This window comes from Gopherus flavomarginatus, chromosome 2 (genome assembly GCF_025201925.1).
Source record: "Gopherus flavomarginatus isolate rGopFla2 chromosome 2, rGopFla2.mat.asm, whole genome shotgun sequence".
Classification (NCBI taxonomy): Eukaryota; Metazoa; Chordata; order Testudines; family Testudinidae; genus Gopherus; species Gopherus flavomarginatus.
In genome coordinates, this window is record NC_066618.1 from 139,973,268 (window position 1) to 139,993,452 (window position 20,185).

General features: G+C 41.7%; 1 protein-coding gene across 4 annotated transcripts in view; it reads left to right on the forward strand.

Moving 5' to 3' along the window:
* The window catches only part of TRIO (trio Rho guanine nucleotide exchange factor), a 441,700-nt gene that overhangs the window by 102,871 nt on the left and 318,644 nt on the right, over positions 1-20,185 (forward strand). For all 4 annotated transcript variants that reach the window (XM_050937381.1, XM_050937382.1, XM_050937383.1 and 1 more), the window contains exon 2: positions 19,562-19,636. In XM_050937381.1, coding sequence (XP_050793338.1) covers positions 19,562-19,636 — 75 coding nt within the window. The remainder of the gene's footprint in view (positions 1-19,561; positions 19,637-20,185) is intronic.

A 20,185-nucleotide genomic window follows, 5' to 3' on the forward strand; every position in this document is an offset into this window, starting at 1 on the left:
GGTAGCGGGCTGAGCAGGGCCAGCAGCTGTACCCCAGACTGGCAGCAGGCTCAGCAGGGCTGGTGGCTGGAACCCCAGACAAGTATCACGCTAAATTGATAAGATCTGCATTTTAATTTTATTTTAAATGAAGCTTCTTAAATATTTAAAAAAACTTTATTTACTTTAAATACAACAATAGTTCATATAATATAGACAGAAAGAGACACCTTCTACAAACGTTAAAATGTATTACCAGCATGCAAACCCTTAAATTACAGTGAACTTGGCACGCCACTTCTGAAAGGTTGCCTACCCCTGAGTTAGACAAATTCAGACAGGAAATAAGACATAATTTTTTTAAAAGTGAGAATAATTAACCACTGGACCAATTCACTGACAATTTTTAAATTAAGATTGGATGTTTTTCTAAAAGAACTGTTCTAGCAAATGTTTTGGGGAACTTCTGTGATCTGTGTTTTACAGGAGTCAGATTAGATGATCACAAAGTCCCTTGTGGCTTTAAAATCTATGAAAGGTACTTTCTACAGCAGTGGTGGGCAAACTATGGCCTTGTGGGACACACACGTGGCTTGGCCCCGCTCTGGATGGGGTGCTGAGTTGGGCTGCACCAGTGGCTTGGCCCTGCTCCGCCTGAGGCGCTGGATCAGGGCCACACCAGACGGCGCTTGGAAGCTGGCATGGCCCCCCTCCGACCCCTATGTCCTCCAGTGGGAGCTGCAGGGGCAGTGCCTGTGGATGGGGCAGTGCGCAGAGTTGTCTGGCTGCACCTCTGCATAGGAGTTGGAGAAGGGACATGCCACTGCTTCCAGGAGCTGCATGAGGTAAGCGCCGCATCACTGAGCCTCGCCCCAACCCCCTTCCCCCACCCTTATCCCCCTGCTGCTCTCCAAACTCCTCAATCCCAGCCCAGAGTACCCTCCACACCCCAAACTCCTCATCCTCAGCCCCACCCCAGAGCCTAAACTCCCTCCCACACCCCAACCCCAATTTTTTGAGCATTCACGGCCCACCATATTGTAATGGATTGGATCACAGAAACCCCCTTGGGAACTGCCACATGATGTGCCTAGACTACCTCTGATTCTGTTTTCCCTGCCCTTTTCAGCTCAGATGGTATCTCATGGCCTCATAACTATCACCCTGTCTGAAAGCCTGGGAAAACAGCACCTTGGAATAAGGAGGGGATAAAGATGCAGTATCTGATTTCCAAGTCACTAAGCTGCTTCCTGTCTAAATGAGGAAAGTCTTTGCATCTCTGCTGACTGCAACTGTGACAATATCTGAGTCTGGTGGTCTCCTAAGTAGGCAGATCTCAAGCCACTTTTAAAGTGCTTTGCATGTTGTGGCCAACATGATAATTTTTTCCCAGAAGCTAATGGGCAGCCACTCTTGAGTCCAACTGAAAGTGAGAAGTAAGTTGCTCATACATTGAACTCAACACTCGTGATGTGTATGTTACTCCTGAGGGCATTCTGCGCCAAAACATTAAAAATTTTGCGCAAAATATTTTTAAATTCTGCAAAATTCTACAAATTTTATTTGTCAAATAAATGTGAAGGCACCAGCATGGCATTGGGGAGCACGGGCCACTGGCTGCACAGAGGTGAGAGATCACTGTGCAGCCAGCGCGCGCCCCTCCCCCGCCTCTCCCCGCAGACACAAATCTAGCGGTGAGCCTGCACCCAAACCTGACATAGTGCAAGGATTGGACTTGCCCCAGAAATGCCCCAGAGCTCTGCCCCTCTGTTCCAGGTGCACCAAGTGTGGGCAGGCAGGCTTAGCCCAGCAGGATCCAAGTGTGGAGGGGCTTAGTGTGTGGCGGAGATAGGTGTGAGTTGAGAGGGTTCTGTGTGGGACAGTCTGGGTGTGGGCAGCTCAGTTGGAGATTTGGATGTGAGGCGGGGGATCTGGATGCACAGGAGTTTGTTGGGGGGTTCTGGGTGTAAGGGCAATGGGACTCTGCAGGGGGGTCCAGGTGAAGGTGGTTGGAGCTCAGTCGGGGGCGGGAGGATCTGGGCGTGGCGGGGATAGTGCTCACCAGGGCGGTCTGTGTGTGTGGGGGGGCTTTCAGATGCTAGGGAAGTGGGGCTCAGTTGGGTGGGGATCAAGGTGCAGCTGCCTGGGGCTCGGTGAGGTGGGGATCAGTGTGCCAGTGACTCATCTGAGTGGTCCAGGTGCAGGGGGGGGGTTCCGTGTGTGTGTGGGGGGGTGTGGGTGAGGCTCAGTGGGAAAGGAGTATGAGGGGGTCTGGATGAATGGAGGTTGGGGGAGCAGCTCCCTGTACAGTGATCCATCCCCTTGCAGCTGAGGAGTGATGGGGGTAGGAAGGGGGTGGGGGGAGGGAGTTTGCAGAACTTCCTGGAGCCTGAGGAGAAATCTAGGGGTGGGTCTGACCCGGCCCTGGATGCTGTGCAGAGGAACAGGAAGTCCCTTCCTCCCCAGCCCAGCCGGCACTATCAGCTGAGCCTGGCGCAGGGTAGGAGCCACCAGCCAGGTCTTTTCCAGTCTAGCCTCTTGCCCCACAGTGATTTAAACCTCTTCTGGCTGTCCTCGGCACCCAAAACATACCGCTGGGGAGGATCACATGACCACTCTTGTGGCTTCCTTTTGCTTCCTCATCAGAATGTCATTTTTCTGTGGGGTAGCAAAGAAATTTGCTGGAGACATTAATTCTGTGCACGTGGAGTGGTGCAGAATTCCCCCAGGAGTAGTATGTAGCAGTGCCTAATTCAGAACTCCTTATATGAACAAAATGTCTGGTATAGTCAATAGGATCATCAAGTAAGGATGGCAGTTTTGGAATCTTTGCTTTGTTGTGTAACTTCTAACAGGGTTTAGTTGCAAACCGCAGATTGAAACTGGATGTGATATACCAGCCAGTAGTTGCAGGTGATAAACACACTGAGACTTAAACAGCTATTGCCCATTTCTAGCCATGGTCAGAATTTAAGTATATTGTGATTCATTGTATTATAAGCAATTAAAAATGGTGACTGTTAAAGTAACTGCTTGTGCACTAAAAATTTGGAGTTGGTTGTATCTATAATAGTACACTGTTTTGATGTAACATTGATCTATAAAACTGTAAATGCCACAGGTGGTAACTTGAATTTTACACCGGTCTAACAGATGAGTTCATTGTTTCTGCGAATGCCTTTTTTTAAACAGCACTTCACTCTGCTTACTTGGTCTTTTTGGCTGGTTATTTGTTTCCTTAATCTTGCATATACTGCCTAATCCTTATTAAAATTGAGCCTGCAGTTGCTTTAATCATGAATCTGGGCTAGTCTGAGATGACTTGGTGATAACCTCTTGACTTGCTTTGAGATCTGGATTCAGAAGTGCACTTTCAGGATTTAGCAGACTTGTGAAAACTACTGAGCTTATAATAATCTGCGTCTACTTACAGACATAGTGTAGGTTGAATTAAAATGTTGTTAAGCTCCCAGCTTCCATAAGGAAAACTTTTGAGAAGTAGCTGAGTGGAGTGCTTAAGAGTAGCAGTTCTCAACCAGGGGTCTGAGGCTTGGTGGAGGGGCTGCAAGGAGGTTTTAGGGGGTCTGCCAAGCAGGATTGGCATTAGACTCACTGGGACCCAGGGCAAAAAGCCAAAGCCTTGCTGCTCCGAGCCCCATCACCTGGGCTTGAACCTGAAGCCTGAGCAGCTTTGCTTTGTGGAGGCCCCTGTGTTGTAGGGCCATGGGCAATTTACTCCTGGGAGAATTCTGCACCACTGTGAATTTATGTCCCCTGCAGATTTCTTTGCTTCCCTGCAGAAAAATGACTTTCTGGCAGGGAAGCAAGAGGAATCCACAAGAGTGGCCGTGCAGCCCTCCGCAGCAGTATGTTTCGGATGCCCAGGACAGCCGGCAGAGAGGTAAAGCACTGTGATGCAGGGGATGGGACTGGGGAAGACCTGGCTCCCTACCCTGCATCAGGCTCAGCTGCTAGTCCCAGCTGGACTGAGGAGGATGGGACTTCCTCTTCCCCTGCATGGTATCTGGGGCTGGGTCAGACCCACCCCTATATTCCTCTCACTGCTACAGGAAGCTCTGTAAGCTCCCTACCCCCTAACCCTCCACTTCCTGCACTCTTCACTCCTGAGCTGCAGGAGGAGGGATCACTGTATAAGGAGCTGCTCCCCCATCCACCCAACCCCTGTGCATCCAGAACCCAGACTCTCCCTCTGATCCTCCCCTCCCCCACATGAGCCCAACTCCCCCTGCACATGGACCACCCTGACAAGCCATCCGGATCCCCACCCCACTAAGTCCCATACCCCAAGCATCTGGACCCCTTCGAGCTACTCATGCCCCCTACCAAGCTCTATCCACACACATCCAGACCCCCTACACCTTCACCTGGACTCTCCCTGCAGTCCCATTACCTTTGCATCCAGATCCCCCTGCATCTGGCTCCCCTGCTGAGCCATCTGCATCCAGATTGCCCCACACAGAACTCTCTCTACCCACACCTGGATCCCACACACTAAGCCCCTCCACACTTGGATCCTGCCTTGCTGAGCCTGCCTGCCTTCATCTGGTGCCCCTGGTATGGAGGGAGGGAGGGAAGGAGTGTGTGTGTGTGTGTGTGTGTGTGTGTGTGTGTGTGTGTGTGTGTGTGTGTGTGTGTGTGTTTGTGTTTCTGGGGCAGGCCCAGTCCTTGTGCTGTGTCAGTGGTGAGGCTGCACCCAACCCTGAGTCAGTGTCTAGGGTTGGGGAGAGCTGCACAGTGATCTCCCACCTCTGTGCAACCAGTGGCCTGTGCTCCTCAGTGTCATGCTGGAGCCTCCACATTTATTTGGCAAATAAAATGTGCAGAATTTTTAAGTTTTCCGCACAGAATGCCCTCGGAACTTGCAGTTTCCCTGCTTGTTACCCCTTAATGCTGGCCCTGGCTTTTATATGCAGAAAAATGGTTGTTATGGCACAGGTGGGCCCTGAAGTTTTTATAGCTTGTTGGGGGACCTCAGAAAGGAAAAGGTTGAGAACCCCTGCTTCAGAGGACAGTGAACTTTGACTCTGCAATATGTACATGAAACACAGCTCTAAAATATTTCTTGCTGCCTCTTTTCCCCATGAGAAAAAAACACTAGTACAGCAAACTACTGTGGAATTGTCAGGAGTGAGAGGCACTCTTCCTTTACTCTATTAGGTGCGTGACTAAACGTATAGTACCCACCTCCCTCGTGGAAAAAGACAATCAGTTGATGGGCCAAATATTTTCGCTCTTATTCTGGCAAAACTACTGCTGAAGTTTAATTCATTTGTCTGAGTAAAGGCAAGAGGATCAGGTGCTGTGTTTGCTAAATTGGGCTTTCGCTAGAGGGGAGACAGCCCCTTCTTGCTGTCTTGCCCAGATGACTTGGTAAACCACATAAGGAGGCAAGATGGCAATGGTTTGTGACAGTTATGTAAATCTTCAAATTTTATGGCATTTTAGGGTTTCTAACTGGTTTCTAGAGAGTAGTATTTCAAGAAATGAGGCAAAGCAGCTCCAGGCTAAGTGGTGCGAATAAAATATTCCTCACTGGTTCAGTGATAGTTCAGCTTTGAACAAAGATGATGTAATGGGTTTTGCTGCAAATGCTGCTAATCATGTAGTACCCACACTGTCATTGGCTTCACACAGATAGCACTGTACTGCTCCGCTTCAGCATCCTAGGAGCTAGTATGCATCTGTAATACAGTTGATTTATTGCCAGTGTGACTTTGTCTCCTTTGTGGCTGATATTACCTTCAGCTTGATAATACTGCACATATGTACTGGGTGTGCATATGCACCTATCCAGAACAGTTGAATTACCCTTTCTTTCACAACACAGGATCACAAACATGAAAGCTTGTGGACATCCATTCAGACATTGGATGCCGGTTTTGTCCTCTTGTTCTATGATTGGGAGAGGGAGGGCAGGTTGCTATTAGCAACTACTTGCTCATTTAAATATAAGTGAATTGCACAGGTTTTCGTTCTTTGTGGATTGCTCACTTCTATCCATTACTGAGACCTTAAAATTGAGATTTGGGCATATCCAGAGTGATTGCACAAATGAATCTTTTAAAGAAGAAAAAATATATACAAAAAATCTGTTCAGTAAAAAACACTTCTCTGGTGTAACTTGTTTAACTTTGCCTTTTTAAGTATCTTTAATAGATTTCTGTCACACTGAATCTAGCTAGCATGTATGTGAAGCTTGCTGCAGATTATTCCTGCCTCTTCTTGAGCCAATAAAAAGGGTTTCATCATATTGTCATGCTGAATAAACAAAAGAAATGTCTTTTTGCTTCCTAGCATTTCTCCCTTCTACATGCACTCTAACCTAACTTTGCAATCTTGAACCCACCACAAAATCTAGTGTAACTTTAACTAATTTCTGGTATTTAAGATTATTGCATTCAAGGATCATGAAAAGGGAAAAGTCAGTGTATCTGCATGCAAACTTCCTGGCTTGATCATACTGGACTACTTGCGTTAAAATTGTTCAACATACATTTTGGAAAATAATATTGTTTGGTTATATTGAGATCCAGGTTAGTATTAACTTAGCTTGATCACAAATACAGCATAAAATTGTGTGGCCTACAAAGAGCGCGTGTAACACTACAATGCTGTGTGAATACTGGTTGGTCAACTCCCTCAGACCTGATTGATTTTAACTTGCTCTTGGAGGATAAATCGACATACCAAAGAGCCATGGAAGTGTGGATACGAATGGTGAAACTAGAAAGAAACTTACCAGGTATCACATAACTAGAGACAAATAAAGTTTAAGGGCTAGTAAGACCCAAAGACTGCACCTTGGTGGGAAGACCAGCACAATCACTTGCCTCAGCTGCTGTGTGGGTAAATATACTGGGTCTCCTAATAACATGTGGTACCAAAGCAGAACTTAAGACAGAGGTTACTCTGTCCATTTGATGTCCAGCTGAAATAGAACTTACCATGGCTGCTGAGCACAAGGGGATGAGTAGAATTCAAGTTTCTGCTTGTTTGAGGTGTTAGTCTTCAGTTGGTCCTCTTTCCGTGTTCTCCTTTTTCTTATTTTTGCCCATAGCCATAAATGCAGGCTCATGCCTCAACTCTTCGGCTTTTAACTGGCAGCAACCACAAAACAAAACACTCTTTTCTTGAGTAATGCAACAGCTTAGTCAATGGCTAGGATTTTCTGCTGTTCCTGGGATGGGATAGGTAACTATACACAATCTCATTACATATTAAAAAGTCATAGCAGATCATCAGCAAGAGTTGTGAAATTGAGCTTTGAAGAAAAAACATATGATGGTGAGGCTGGTGCCCCTGGGAATGCTTTTCTTTGTATACCTGCCCACTAACAGCAGCCAGATGGGAGAGTCCATTTTTCTAGGCTTCACAAAGACTTAAGGATAACAACAAATCTTGAGTCAGCACAACTTGACCCTAATGTTGTGGTGTTAATAGTTTCTAAAACAATATATTGGTTTACTGGGTACTTAAAATAGTTTTTTTTCCTGCATTAATAAGCAGTACTAGAAATCCATTCTGTCATAACATTTTAACTGCTCACTTTTACTTGACCTATATATTTGGGAATTATGTAATTAAGCACTATAGAAAAATCTTTCAAGATATAGGAAAGTGAATGCTGCATTCTTGTGGGAAGCTATTGGGAATACCATACCTTAAGTAGTAGGCTACAGCCACCTAAAGCTGCCAGCTTAAGTGTTACCAATGGTTGTGCATCAAACATCAGAATTGCTTGTGGCATACAAGATGCCCTTACGTACAAGCACCTTTCAGGTTCTGAAATGAAATAAAAGTCATGTCTTCAATCTCATAAACCATCCCATCCCATCAGTGGTATTAGCACCTCTCAACTAAATGTCTGCACTACCAGCCAACAGAAGAAATATGGGGCTGGTGAGAAGAACACTATGGTGAAAACCAGCACATAAAAGGCCTGTTGTTTCCTGAGTGAAGCAGTATATTGACGCTTTAGACAGTATTAACGGGTGAAATAATATTTTTCAGATAAAAGTGGATGAATTAAAGGCAAGAACAGAAGAAAGACACCAATGGACATATACGTTTAAAAATCCAACCTACTGAATATCAGGGAAGCAGTATAGGTCACCCTTGGTATTAATTTTGCATTTATTAACAGTTTAATGTCCATTATTCTATAAACATCAGTCTTATGTGTTATAAGCTCTTTAGTGGAAGGTGTTGTAAATGGTTGTAAACCAGGGTGGTAAGCTGCCAATTACTTGTTACCCATGAATTGACCTTTAAACTTTAAATAGAGCCTTACTATAAAGCGTGACTGCAATATGAAACTCAAAGATTTGTTCACGATAGATCCAGTCAGGGATTATTTTCAATTACATTTTAGGCCATTCCCTCTTCTCCCCTCCCCAACAACCATTAATTAGTCTGTCCACCTGCTCGTTACCCCTTGTTTTACTGCTTGTAGTACTCATTCAACTGTTATGGGTCATCATCAAATCAGTTTGTAAGCATTTTGGAACAGAGACTGTCATTCTGGTTTGTATAATGTCTCAAATATGTTTTAAAATAACTTCTGAGCACTTTAGAACAACTGTCATAAGAGCAACCACTTGTCTGTCTCAGCCCCTCACATCTCTCATGCTCTTTATCCTTTTGGTGTGTTAATTATCTTACAGTTTCTGAAACACAATAAAACTTGAATATCTTAAATTCATTGTTATGTTGAGGTTTACAAGGCAACATATCACATTGCTTCAGTGTACTATTGGAGTAGTGCAAATTTTTTGCGGCCATTGTGTGGTGTGTCTGTTCTCCTCACCATCTCGCATACAGTTGGTACTAGCAAGGGAACAGTGCATTGTATACCGTCCAAAACAATGGGTTCACAAAACGGATATCAGATAGTGTGCATTTGTACGTAGCATTTGGTTGTTGGGTTTTTTTGTTTTTTGCTAAGAGCTAAAAAAACTGGCAATAAATTCCATTCTCTATTGTGTTGAAGTAGTTCCAGGCTGTCCATTCTAATTTACATACATATCTGTGAGTCACATGCAGCCCTGCAGTCTGACGAATAAAGTGTGGTCATAGTGCAGGATATTCCTTCCAGGTTGTGTGGGGAGAAGAGTGCATGGGGTAGATGAGCAGAAGAGAAGTAAGGTATCCGGAGCAGCAATCATGATGAGCAGTTGAAGGTTTGATGATATGATGTATTGTGACCAGTGAGTTGTCAAGCCTGACCAGAGCTGATTTAGTCAAAAGCACAACGGCCTCAGTGCTGTTGAAGTCTCCTAAAAGTTGGATAGTATTTTAACATTAACTTATAGACCTCTCTTAATTTGACCAGTGTGGATGGTGAAATTAAAGGTAGAGGTATATTTCTGATTAAATTGTTCTCTTCTCTTTCCACTGTAACTACATATGTTAGAAAACCTAGAGGTGGCTAACATTAAACGGTCTAACTTTGAATGTGTGATCAAACACCACTACATGGATGCTAAGGTACATAATGTTTGGTTTGTTGCACCGCTTGTTGAATGTCCACTATTCAGAGGCTGAGTGAACCGAACAGGATGACATTTTGTGTGTGTGTTTTTTGGCAAAGAGGAATAACAATGATATTTGTTTTTAAATACGACCTGTTAGTCATACTTTAAAATTCTGATGGTGTCCTCTGAGCTGAGGGATTGCCAGCACATCCGTTATAAATTGCTCTTTCCAAAGGATGGATGATGCTGGTTCCTTTAGACTGAAACTTGGGGGGATATAGTAAAATTGCATCCCTTAGTTAATACCCTTGTAATCTGCTTTTGAACCTTGCTGAAGTTCCAAAGATTAGGTTACTTCTGTACTACCTGAACTGATACATTATAGGCAATATCTAGAACTCTGCTAAAAGAGAGCGATTAAGATAACTAAGGCAGTTGGCAAGTTAGGGATGACCACTATATATTGCAGTAAAAAGGGTTGCTGGAACACTTTGTAAACTCAAGAACACAACCATGAGACTTTCTAGATATACCTACAGTAAAATGAGACTAATGGCTTCTAGTCCTGAGAAATATGGCAACTATTATCCACGTTTCCATAGTTTTCTCGTTCATTATCATAGCTTTTTTTATACTTTTTGAATTCAGACGCCGTTGCCAAATATTCATTGGTTTTAGACACTATACATGAGTCCACAACATAGTTTTCCCGCCTGCACTTAACAACTCACACTAATACCCACCATTGCTGACTATTTGAGATGGAATTAAATTATCCTAGAAATTCTTTACCCAAGTCAGAGTTAAGGCGTGGAAAATCTTGCAGTGCCCCTGCCTGCTGGTTTTGTAGCTAGTTGACAAACATCTCCCAAGCAGTCACTGTGGTATATTTCACAAGCACTGCATTAATTAAACTTAGAATGAAACGGCCACTTCAATTGTGCTTGAAATAACTTTTCATGGAATAAAGTCCTTTAGGTATCAGCCTTGGTGTATTTGCACATTGCTATTGAAAAACACCAATGAAGTCCAGCACAATGGAATATAGTGTCTAAGGGGGGAATGATACCCTTTTATTGTCACATAAAATAAATGAGAAAAGTGGACATGTGAAAAGAGCTGGAGCTTTATAATACTGTCAGACAGCAAGCAAATTTTTATATAATAAAATGGCTTGTCAGGGAGGTGGGAGGGCTGTGATCAAACTCTCTGCTTGGTCTGTGGAGGGAACAGTAATTAAGTGGTATGGACCATGACTAGGAGTCAGTGAATTCCATTGCTCTTGACTCACCTTCCCTTTTTTAGTCTTTCAATAGGCAACTGGAAATTAGTTTCTTCCTAAGATGTAACTTTCTGGTGAGTCATTTTGGTTGCATCACATAACTGTACTAATGGCACTTAACATTATGTATTTTATCAAAAATTGCAGAATACACAGAACTGAACCATAGGTGTTAAGGTCTGGTGGTCAGTGTGTCACTTTGTTTCTACAGTTTCTATCTGCAACAATTTGAGTTCTTAAGCAGAACAAAAGTTGAAAGAAATGAAAACTAGCGTTAGAGCAAGTTGCTTCTCTTTGCTCACTGCGCTTGGGGAATTGCCTTTAGAGATGAGAATTTCACTAGACTGTCTCATTGAGCACACTGCAGTAGACTTGCCCCAGCTTGTGATTCCAGTTCACCCACAGAAGTGAGAATTCATCTTTCTATTTAATGTACTTTTGAGAGAGCTAACGAGATGGGCTTTAAATGTTCTGAACCTAATTGTTTGAGGCTTCTTCTGATTTAAAAAATAAAATCTGTTCTTCAAGCTTCTTGAAAGGCTTTAAAAATGTACTGCCTCTACAAAGGAGATGCCTTTTACAGATGGCCATTTTCTGTCACTAATTTCTTTTGTTATGTTGGAGAAGGAGCACACCTATAAGATCAGACTTCGAGCCAAATATGTATTCTAGGTCTCTTATCAAACTTATTTTAGACTCTATTAAATGATATGGAAATTTCCTTTAATAGTTTCAGGTATGATATGAGACTTCCTCTTCATGTCCAAGTAAATCTGAAATTCCACAGCCTGTTCTGGTGGAAAAGGGAGAAGACTGTTTGAGAACTGGGAAATAGGGCTCTCATCTTGGGAAGAAAGCTTCATTCCTCAAGTTTCTCCCACACTCAGTATATACCTTATTCACTTGTAGGTTTATTAATATATTTAATTTCTTTCTTTCTCTTTTACTGAAGAACTCGCTTCTCTTTGTTGGGTAATCCAGGCATAGGTTAGGGAAACAAATAGAGTCATATTTTATAACCGCACTGGAATATTATCCAGGTGAATTAACTGATCCATATTTAGCAAGAGACAGCACCTCTTCGTACGGAATAATTCTGCTTTTGGAATTATGTAATAGTATGTAGACAAAGATTTGTTGAAGGTACAGAAAGACCATTCTGGAAATCGTAGTTCAGGTTTAAGGTGCTTGCACTCATTACTGTTCTTACTGTAGAGTACAGGTGAGTTGAAAGGAAAACTATGAAGCTTAAGTTGTTTTTCTCTTTCTTTATTGACCAATTATTACTTGAAATTTAAAACTGAAGCTTGTCTTTGGACCAGACTATTTTACCTCTGCTTATGCAACTGATGTGTGTGTAGCTGTGAAAATGGCAGACGTTTGTCAGCTGCCTGGTTCATGTGCAGCAGCAGGGTGACCTCATCCTGCGTATGCACTGATCTGGAAGCAGACAAGCAGGCTTCCTTCTCTTCTTAAGAAAGTGCATGGTGCAGTAGAATTGAACACCATTAGATCTGAAAGTTGTGTTCCATATGAAGTGCTTTTCCACACATTGTGAGTGGTGCCAGCTAGCTTCCAGATTTGCAATACAGAACTGTAGAATAGCAAATGAAAGTGACAGGATTTAGATTTCTACAGTGTAAGAGAAAGGGGTAGTACACACCAGGGTGGATAAAAATCAGTTATTTATAAATAAATAAATAAAATTGGATTTTTTAATTTAAATTGGATTTTTTTGATAAAATACTTTTTGAGGAAAAATCCTGTCTAAACATAGTTTTAATTAAGATACATTATAGCTCAAAGACATCTCATCATGGCATAGGGATTATGAATTCTAATTCTATAGTATGAGACAATATATCCATGTTATGTATAAGAAAAGTTTTGTAAATGAGTTCCAGTAGTTCATGGATTAGGGACCCAATCTTATGGGGTTGTCAAGGGGCTTCTGTATAGATGATTTAGGTTAATCTTTCTATCTACCCAACGGGTCTCAGTACTCAGTCTAGAAGATACCGTCAGAGATGCTTAGTTTTGCAGTTCTCAAACTGTGGATTTGTGTCTCCAGAGATAACATGCTTGGTAACAGCAAAAATGTTGTTAAATAAATAATATATAGAGGTGAGAAATAACAGACCTGAACTCTATTGTCCCTCTGCCAATTTGTGTACACAGAGTCAATCCCTCATCTCTCTCTAAAAGAGCAAAGTTTCAAAAAGTTCAGTAAATAGAAGGTTGTTGGGGATGGAATAGATCTGGGCAAGAAGAAGTCTGGAGATAAATGTGAGAAGGGAGGGACAGACGGTAGAAATAAAAGTGAAAGTGTTTGAGCAGTGTATTCCAGAAGTCTTGGTCTTTCTGAGTGTAGCCTTCATTGATTTGAGATCTGCCATACCATTCTCTCACTAGAAGGGAAAACCTATAATGGCAGCAAGCCGTAAGAGAGACCCAGTTTGGGAATAAGAATTATTGAAGAAATGTATGTTTGCTGATGATGTTTTAAAGAAAGTCACACCAGTGAATTGGTGGAAGTCACTTAAGCACTTGGATTCAGAGACTGTTGAAATATCACCACTATTAACAGCAGTAGCTGCTTCTGCTGGTGTGGAAAGAATATTTTCTTCTTTTGGATTAATTCATTTCAAATTGAGAAATCGTTTGGGACCTGAAAAAGCAGGAAAGCTTGTTTTCTTTTCCAGGTAATGAACAAACAGGAAAATGAAGATGAAGGCAAATGAGTTAGCTGCAGAAGCCAATATTTTAAGTTTCTCATGTTGAGTTGGCTGACATAGTCGATTTAATTGTTTTTTAATATTTCATTTAACTATTTTAGTTGAAAACAATTTTAAAAAAAAATCTGATTTTAAAAAACTTGAATGTTTAACTAAGTTCAAAAATGCATATGCTTGTTTTGTTAAAATATTATATGTTTGCTGTTGAAGAAAAGAATCCAGAATACATAACGTTATTTTAGTTAAATAAAACAATTTAAATGTCTGTCTAGTGATGTTCTCCTCCTAATACAGCATGGCAAGAAAGTCCTCCAAATATTAATGGTTAATGTGTTGAATTGGAGATTGTTCACCTCCCAGTGATTTCATAAATATCTGCTTCTATTACCTTTGGTAAGTGAAATAACCAATCACTCATTTTCTGATATAGCTGTAATACTAATCTGAAACGTTTTCAGAATAAATCACTTAAAAATGCATAGTGTGTACTTTCTAAAAATGAAACCTATGTCTATCTCTGAGTTGTGAAGAATATGTGTTAAGGTTATAACAACCAACAAGAATGTACTTTTATGTAGAAATCCATCATTAAATTGAGTCTTCCTGACTAGTGATTTAAATCAAGTTGATTTAAATCTAATCCACCCTGGTACACACTGCTGAACTGTTCTTTTTAGTGGTTTCCTCTTTGGTGAGCATTTTTCTCCAAGTGATCTAAAGGTGCACACAAACTACGTTTTAAGTAATGGGCAGTCTGTGCTCAGTTTTCCAGTGTTGTCATAGGACCGTATAAAATCCATAGCACAGGAAGTGGTCTCTTAATCATCAATTAAACATCTCTCAAATGCCCTTCAGTAATTGCACGGTGTGTGGCACTTGATTATTTGCTCTATGTCCTCAGAGTTCCTTCAGTTCCACACCACCTCAGTATTTTGATACCATAGTGGTGATAGGGGGCCTGAGAAGTTCAAGCAAAAGTTATTTTCCCTCTACACTTGTATTCAAATATTAGAAGGTTTTTTTCTGAGTGTTTACCTAATTCTATAAAATGTAAAGTTTATTAGTATGACTTCTGGTAAAGCAAGAGGAAGAGGACCTTACTGAATTCCACCATCCTTTAGACCCTGATAGCCATCTAAATTCTCTGACTACATGACTTAAATAAAATGTAACAAAAACCAGGGACCTACTAGCTAACAGTAACGAACAAAAACAACAACAACAAACAAACATGGCAAATTGGTGTTAAAAACTAAATAGTAAACTTCACAATTATTCAAATGCCACATTAAATCTTGGTGTATTTGCTTGTATAAAACCAAAATAAATTATCAATGAAGCTGCTATTTGTTACTCTTTTTCTTAATGTAATTTCACTAGTTCTCATTAAAATCGGGTATTTAGCAAGCGAGAAATTGCTTTATATTAGATTTGAGTGGTGGAAAACTGATGTAGAAATAGTGTGCGGTGTGTTAAATAGAGACTTTATACAGGCAAATATTGTGTTGAATGGCTGCAAATGCTATTATGTGAGAAATGAGATCAGTTCCAGAATTCCAGTCATACATTTTTTCTTATACATGCGTGAATTAGAAGTCCATTCTTCAGTTAAAGCTCTCAATGTAGGTATATACATAGAGAATTGCTTCTACATTTCAAACCTTTGTTTGCTTGAACACTATGCCACCTTGTGCTTCTCAAAATCCTCTGAATACTGCAGGCACTGCAGTGAAAAAGACGGCAGCAGCAACTGCAGACTGGCCTGGTTTGAAAGGATGACATCACCTCCATTAATGTGTGATAAAGACTGCTGGCTCAGAGGTTGCTGAACTGTGTAGAGATTGGTGCAGATATTTTTGGCACTGCTCTTGAGTACATTCAATGACTTTCTTCAATAAATCTTACTAAACCTACAAATTATAAGTGCTTTGTAGTACAATTAACCTTAAAAAAGATAACAGGCTGCTTTATTTATTGGCATGATCACTCCCCCATGGAGTTAAAAAGAGCACATGCACTTTCCTTTCTTCGAGCACCCTCTCACCCAAATATAACCCCTGCTGTCTTTTGCCTCCAGTAAATTCACCATTGTAGAACAGGTACAGAAATAAGCCCTTAAGGGGACAGGAACATGAAACTCATACACCTTGAGCCTTTAAGGGCGCAATCAGCTGCAGTGAGTAAGTCTGGAGCTCCCAGTTTAGCAAGGTGCTTAATCTAGTGCCTAACCTCACTAGCCAGTCATTGAAGTCAATGGGATTATACACATTCTTAGGTATCTAGTGGAATTGGAGCCTAAGGCAGACTCTAATGTGCAGAACTAACCCCATACAATAAGATTATTTCTGTATGAATTTCTATCAGATAAAACAATGTTTTTCACCTTAACTTTAATAAAATCAGGATCTTAATTGGTCCAGTGTGACGGGTGAGGAAGTGGTATACAGAACTCACAGCAGGTTTAGGGTTGATAGCTCAGGCCTTGGCTACACTCACACTTTACAGCACTGCAACTGGGGTGTGAAAAAACACCCCTCTGAGCGCTGCAAGATACAGCGCTGTAAAGCATCAGTAAGGGATGTGGTTTACATGCAGCGCTGGGAGAGCTCTCTCCCAGCGCTGCCGCTCTGACTACACTCACACTTCAAAGCGCTGCCGCGGCAGCGCTTTGAAATTCCAAATGTAGACAATACCTTACGAGCACTCTGCCTCTTGAAAGAGAGGCTGCAGAATACGATCACCTTTCTAGAGCTGGTGGTAATGGTGCTATTGCAGAAGAAATGCATTTACAAACATGCTGGCAGACTTGTTCTTTTCATCTAAAGCTGCTGGCCTTACTCTTGTCCCCAGTAGAGATACAGCTGCCATAGTGGGGAGCTAGGATATATCAGCAAAAAGTTGCTACATGAGATTTCTACAGTTCAGAACATGAGTGGCTCTTTGAGCAGCTGCAACCTGTGGGACCTGTGATGCTCAAACAAGGATTTAAAACTTCAAACCATGCCCCCACATTAGTTGGATGTGGAACGGCTATGTAATCTAGGAATGCTGACCTGTAGCTTATCGATACCATATGTGATCTGAATAGTGAGAGTTGCTCTGTGGCTATATTGTCTTATTGGGCTGTAATCTGAATATTTTGATTAACTTTTAATGGTGGCTATTGGAAGAACGAGGAGGAGAGCAAGACAACAGCTCTAAATAAGCAGCTTCCTGATAAATTTGGGGGCAGTTGGCCAAATAATTAGTGGTGAAGGTGCTATTTCCCGGCTCCAGCCCAGAGCAATGCAGCTCTTTTGCCAAGGCGGGGAGCCTAGAGATCAAAGCGATTCTTAACTGTTAAGACTTGGGGGCAGGGCGGGGGGATTGTCAATGAGTACTTCCTGGGGGACAACTGACATAATCAGACAGGTCATGCAGGAGTGTCTGAAGTAAAGCCTTCCCAAGCTTCCAGGAGAGACGGTAGGCTTTAAGGAAGATAGACCTCAGTATTGGTTTTTGGTTTAAGATCGGTCTCTGAAATGTGTTGGTACTAATTAAAAATACACGGCATTAAGAAGGATGTGTGGTCACTGGATACCACTGGCCATAGCTCTCGAGGAGAAGAAATGCACATACTGAACCTAAAGGCATGCCTCCTTAGGTAATCACAGTTAGTATTCAGGGATGGCAGCCTAAGTCCCAGTTTCGATTCCATTCTGAGATTATGGCTTGAGAAAGAGACAAGAAAGGGCCAGAGATCTAGTCACAGTTAGCAGGAAACAACTAGCAGAAACTCATTGGAGCAGAGGTAACATCAAAGCCACCTTCCCCCACTTGGGACGAATTACCACTGGGGAGTGGGGGAAAGAATGAGCTTGTGTAAGGCGCAATATAAGTTGCACCACTTGGCCTTCTGTAGGATTCAAGGCCTTAGGGAGTCTTATGTTTCATTTTTAAATCTGCATAAAATCTTGCCATTAAAATGCTGAATGTGGCTAAAAACGGGATGAATTTGGTTTTTAAAAGCATCTTTTTTGAAAAGATGCAATTGAAAATGATGAATTATGATTTAGTCGGGATGATCCACCCATAGAATACCACCTTTTTTGTTGACTTAACAGATTCTGCAAATGAGAAACTTGTTTTATCTTGTTTGCAGGTATTTCCCAAAGAGAGTGCCTGTAAGGAAGCATTAATGATACACCTTAAAAAATTTCTCTTAGTGAGGCTACGTCTTCACTACCCGCCGTATCGGCGGGTAGCAATCGATTGCTCGGGGATCGATATATCGCGTCTCATCTAGACGTGATATATCGATCCCCAACGCGCTTATATCGATTCTGGAACTCCAGCAACCCAAACGGAGTTGCGGAGTCGACATGGGGAGCCGCGGACATCGATCCCACGCCGTGAGGACGGTGAGTAATTCGATCTTAGATACTTCGACTTCAGCTACGTTATTCACGTAGCTGAAGTGGGGATCTGAGATCGATTTTCCTCCGTAGTGTAGACCAGCCCTAAGATACTCTAAGCACTATGTATGTGGTTGACTGGAAGATGAACAGGGGGATAGAAGAAGGATGCAAACAGAGTTCTAGCTGCAGGCCATGGAGTGGTATTACTTTGAATGCTGGACATTTACAAAGGGTTTAAGAGATTTTAAATGTCACTCGCTCTCCATGAAGTGAATGCTTTTTTCCCATCTAAACATGCAGGAACTTAGTGTGTCTGTGCTGCAGCTGGGAGCATGCTTCTCAGCTCAGGCAGACAGTTTCACAGTAGCTCTGCTTGAGATAGTTCATTAAAAGCAGCAGTGTAGCTAGGAGTAGCACAGATAGCTTGGACTTGCTTGAGTACAAACCCTCCCGTACCCTCTGGGTACATACTTGGACAGCTACCCTGAGCTGCCACTTACGTTACCCTAGCTACACTGCTATGTTTAGTGCACTAGTTTGAACTAAGAAAAGCACTCCCAGCTGCAGTGCTAGTGCCTGTCCAGTGCTGAAAGTTTTTCTAATTTGGTGGCAACTGTTTAACAACTCTGTTTTTTATGCTGACTTGCAGCAGTTTCTTAAAATATGATTTTTAACTTCTGTGGATATGAATGGAAAATGTAACACTACTGCTTAGAATATTCTAGCCTCCCCATACCTACCCTTTCTGAACAAGAGACTACACAAACCTCTTGGCAACTCAGTGATATCCTTATGAAGTTTCTCTGTGTTCTTCTGAGACTTAATGGTACTGTCGTCTGAGTGAAAGAATTTATTGGCATGTTGAATTTTTTATTCTGGTAAGCTTTGCAACAATGAATGGAATTCGTCATTGAATGAAGAGGAAGTACTAAAACTATTTGCTAAAGGCCAATTGATAGGTCTTTGGTGTAATCAGAAATTGCTGGACCTTTGGATCATCTCAAATCTCTTTTTGTGAGCCCTGGCTTGTAAAAGATGGAGATGAATGAATATTCACTGGCTTTTGCAAAGTATTCCTAAGGTTCACACCAGTAGAAGCCAGGACCTAGAAAGGAATCGTCATGTAAGATACCTTTAGTTTTGCTTATGGAGGTGTTTTGAAAATGGTGTGTAAAGTAGTGCGTAGGTGACTGAAATCCATTGCTTGCTGCCTTGAAGGATTCATGCCGTTAGTTGCATATTAGACCTCTGTTTGCTGGAAGAGGATGTGAAAGACTGGTATCAGAGCACCATTCAAAGTGAGAGATACTAAATTAAGTTGACCTTTCTCTTTTTATCTACTTTGAAAAAGCTTAACTTCAGTGCTTCATCTTCCATTAAAGGTTGCCCACTGACCATGTTGTTACGTTACATTACATGTATACACATTTCTCAAGTGATCATTCGTGTATTTACATAGGTAAAATTTTATCAGATAAAATGGAGTTTACAAAAGATTCTAACGTATTGAGATCTCATTCATAGGTTCAAAAGAACTTAAATAAAGTTGTAGGCTTCAAGGTACATTAAATAAGGTAAATGTTTCCTTTATGTATTAGGTAGATGGGATTTGAAAGCCTACTTACACTGCATATCAAACCGCTGACTTATTTCCTTGTTTCTTATGTGTTCCAGGGTTTCGCAAAAATGATGAAATGAAGGCTATGGAAGTATTACCAATTTTAAAGGAAAAAGTTGCCTATCTTTCAGGTAAAGTCTTACTCTTACTAACATGCATTGTATTTTTAGTTGAAGTGTTTGACAGCCATAGAAAAAACCCACTAGTTTACATGTCCACAAAATACCAGGTAAAACTGCCTACCAATGTTACAAATATTTGTATGTCTCAACACCTGTACAATAAGAACTATCACATAATTTTTTGCCAATATTTATCTTTGTACAATGACGTGAAATTAAAGTATCACTGGCAACTTGTTTCCACAATAGATTACTTGCTTTTTCCACTTCACTCAAATTGCTTTTCCCTTCCTCTGTGTTTTCCCTGTCTTATGAGCCTTAAATTTGTTCTCTGCTTGGGAATGTGGTAAAATAACACAAGTGTGTTGGCCAGTTCATTGGGTTGTGTGTTTGACCTGTAAAGCCTTCGTCATCCCCTTCGTCGTTAGTTGATCAAGAGACAAAATTCACCAGCGTTGCATTGAGAGAAACATGATTCTTTCCTCCTCTCTCCCCCTCCCGCCCCATGTCTCCAGTATACAATTGAAGTTCAGTACTGGCTAGTCTACAAACTGGTGG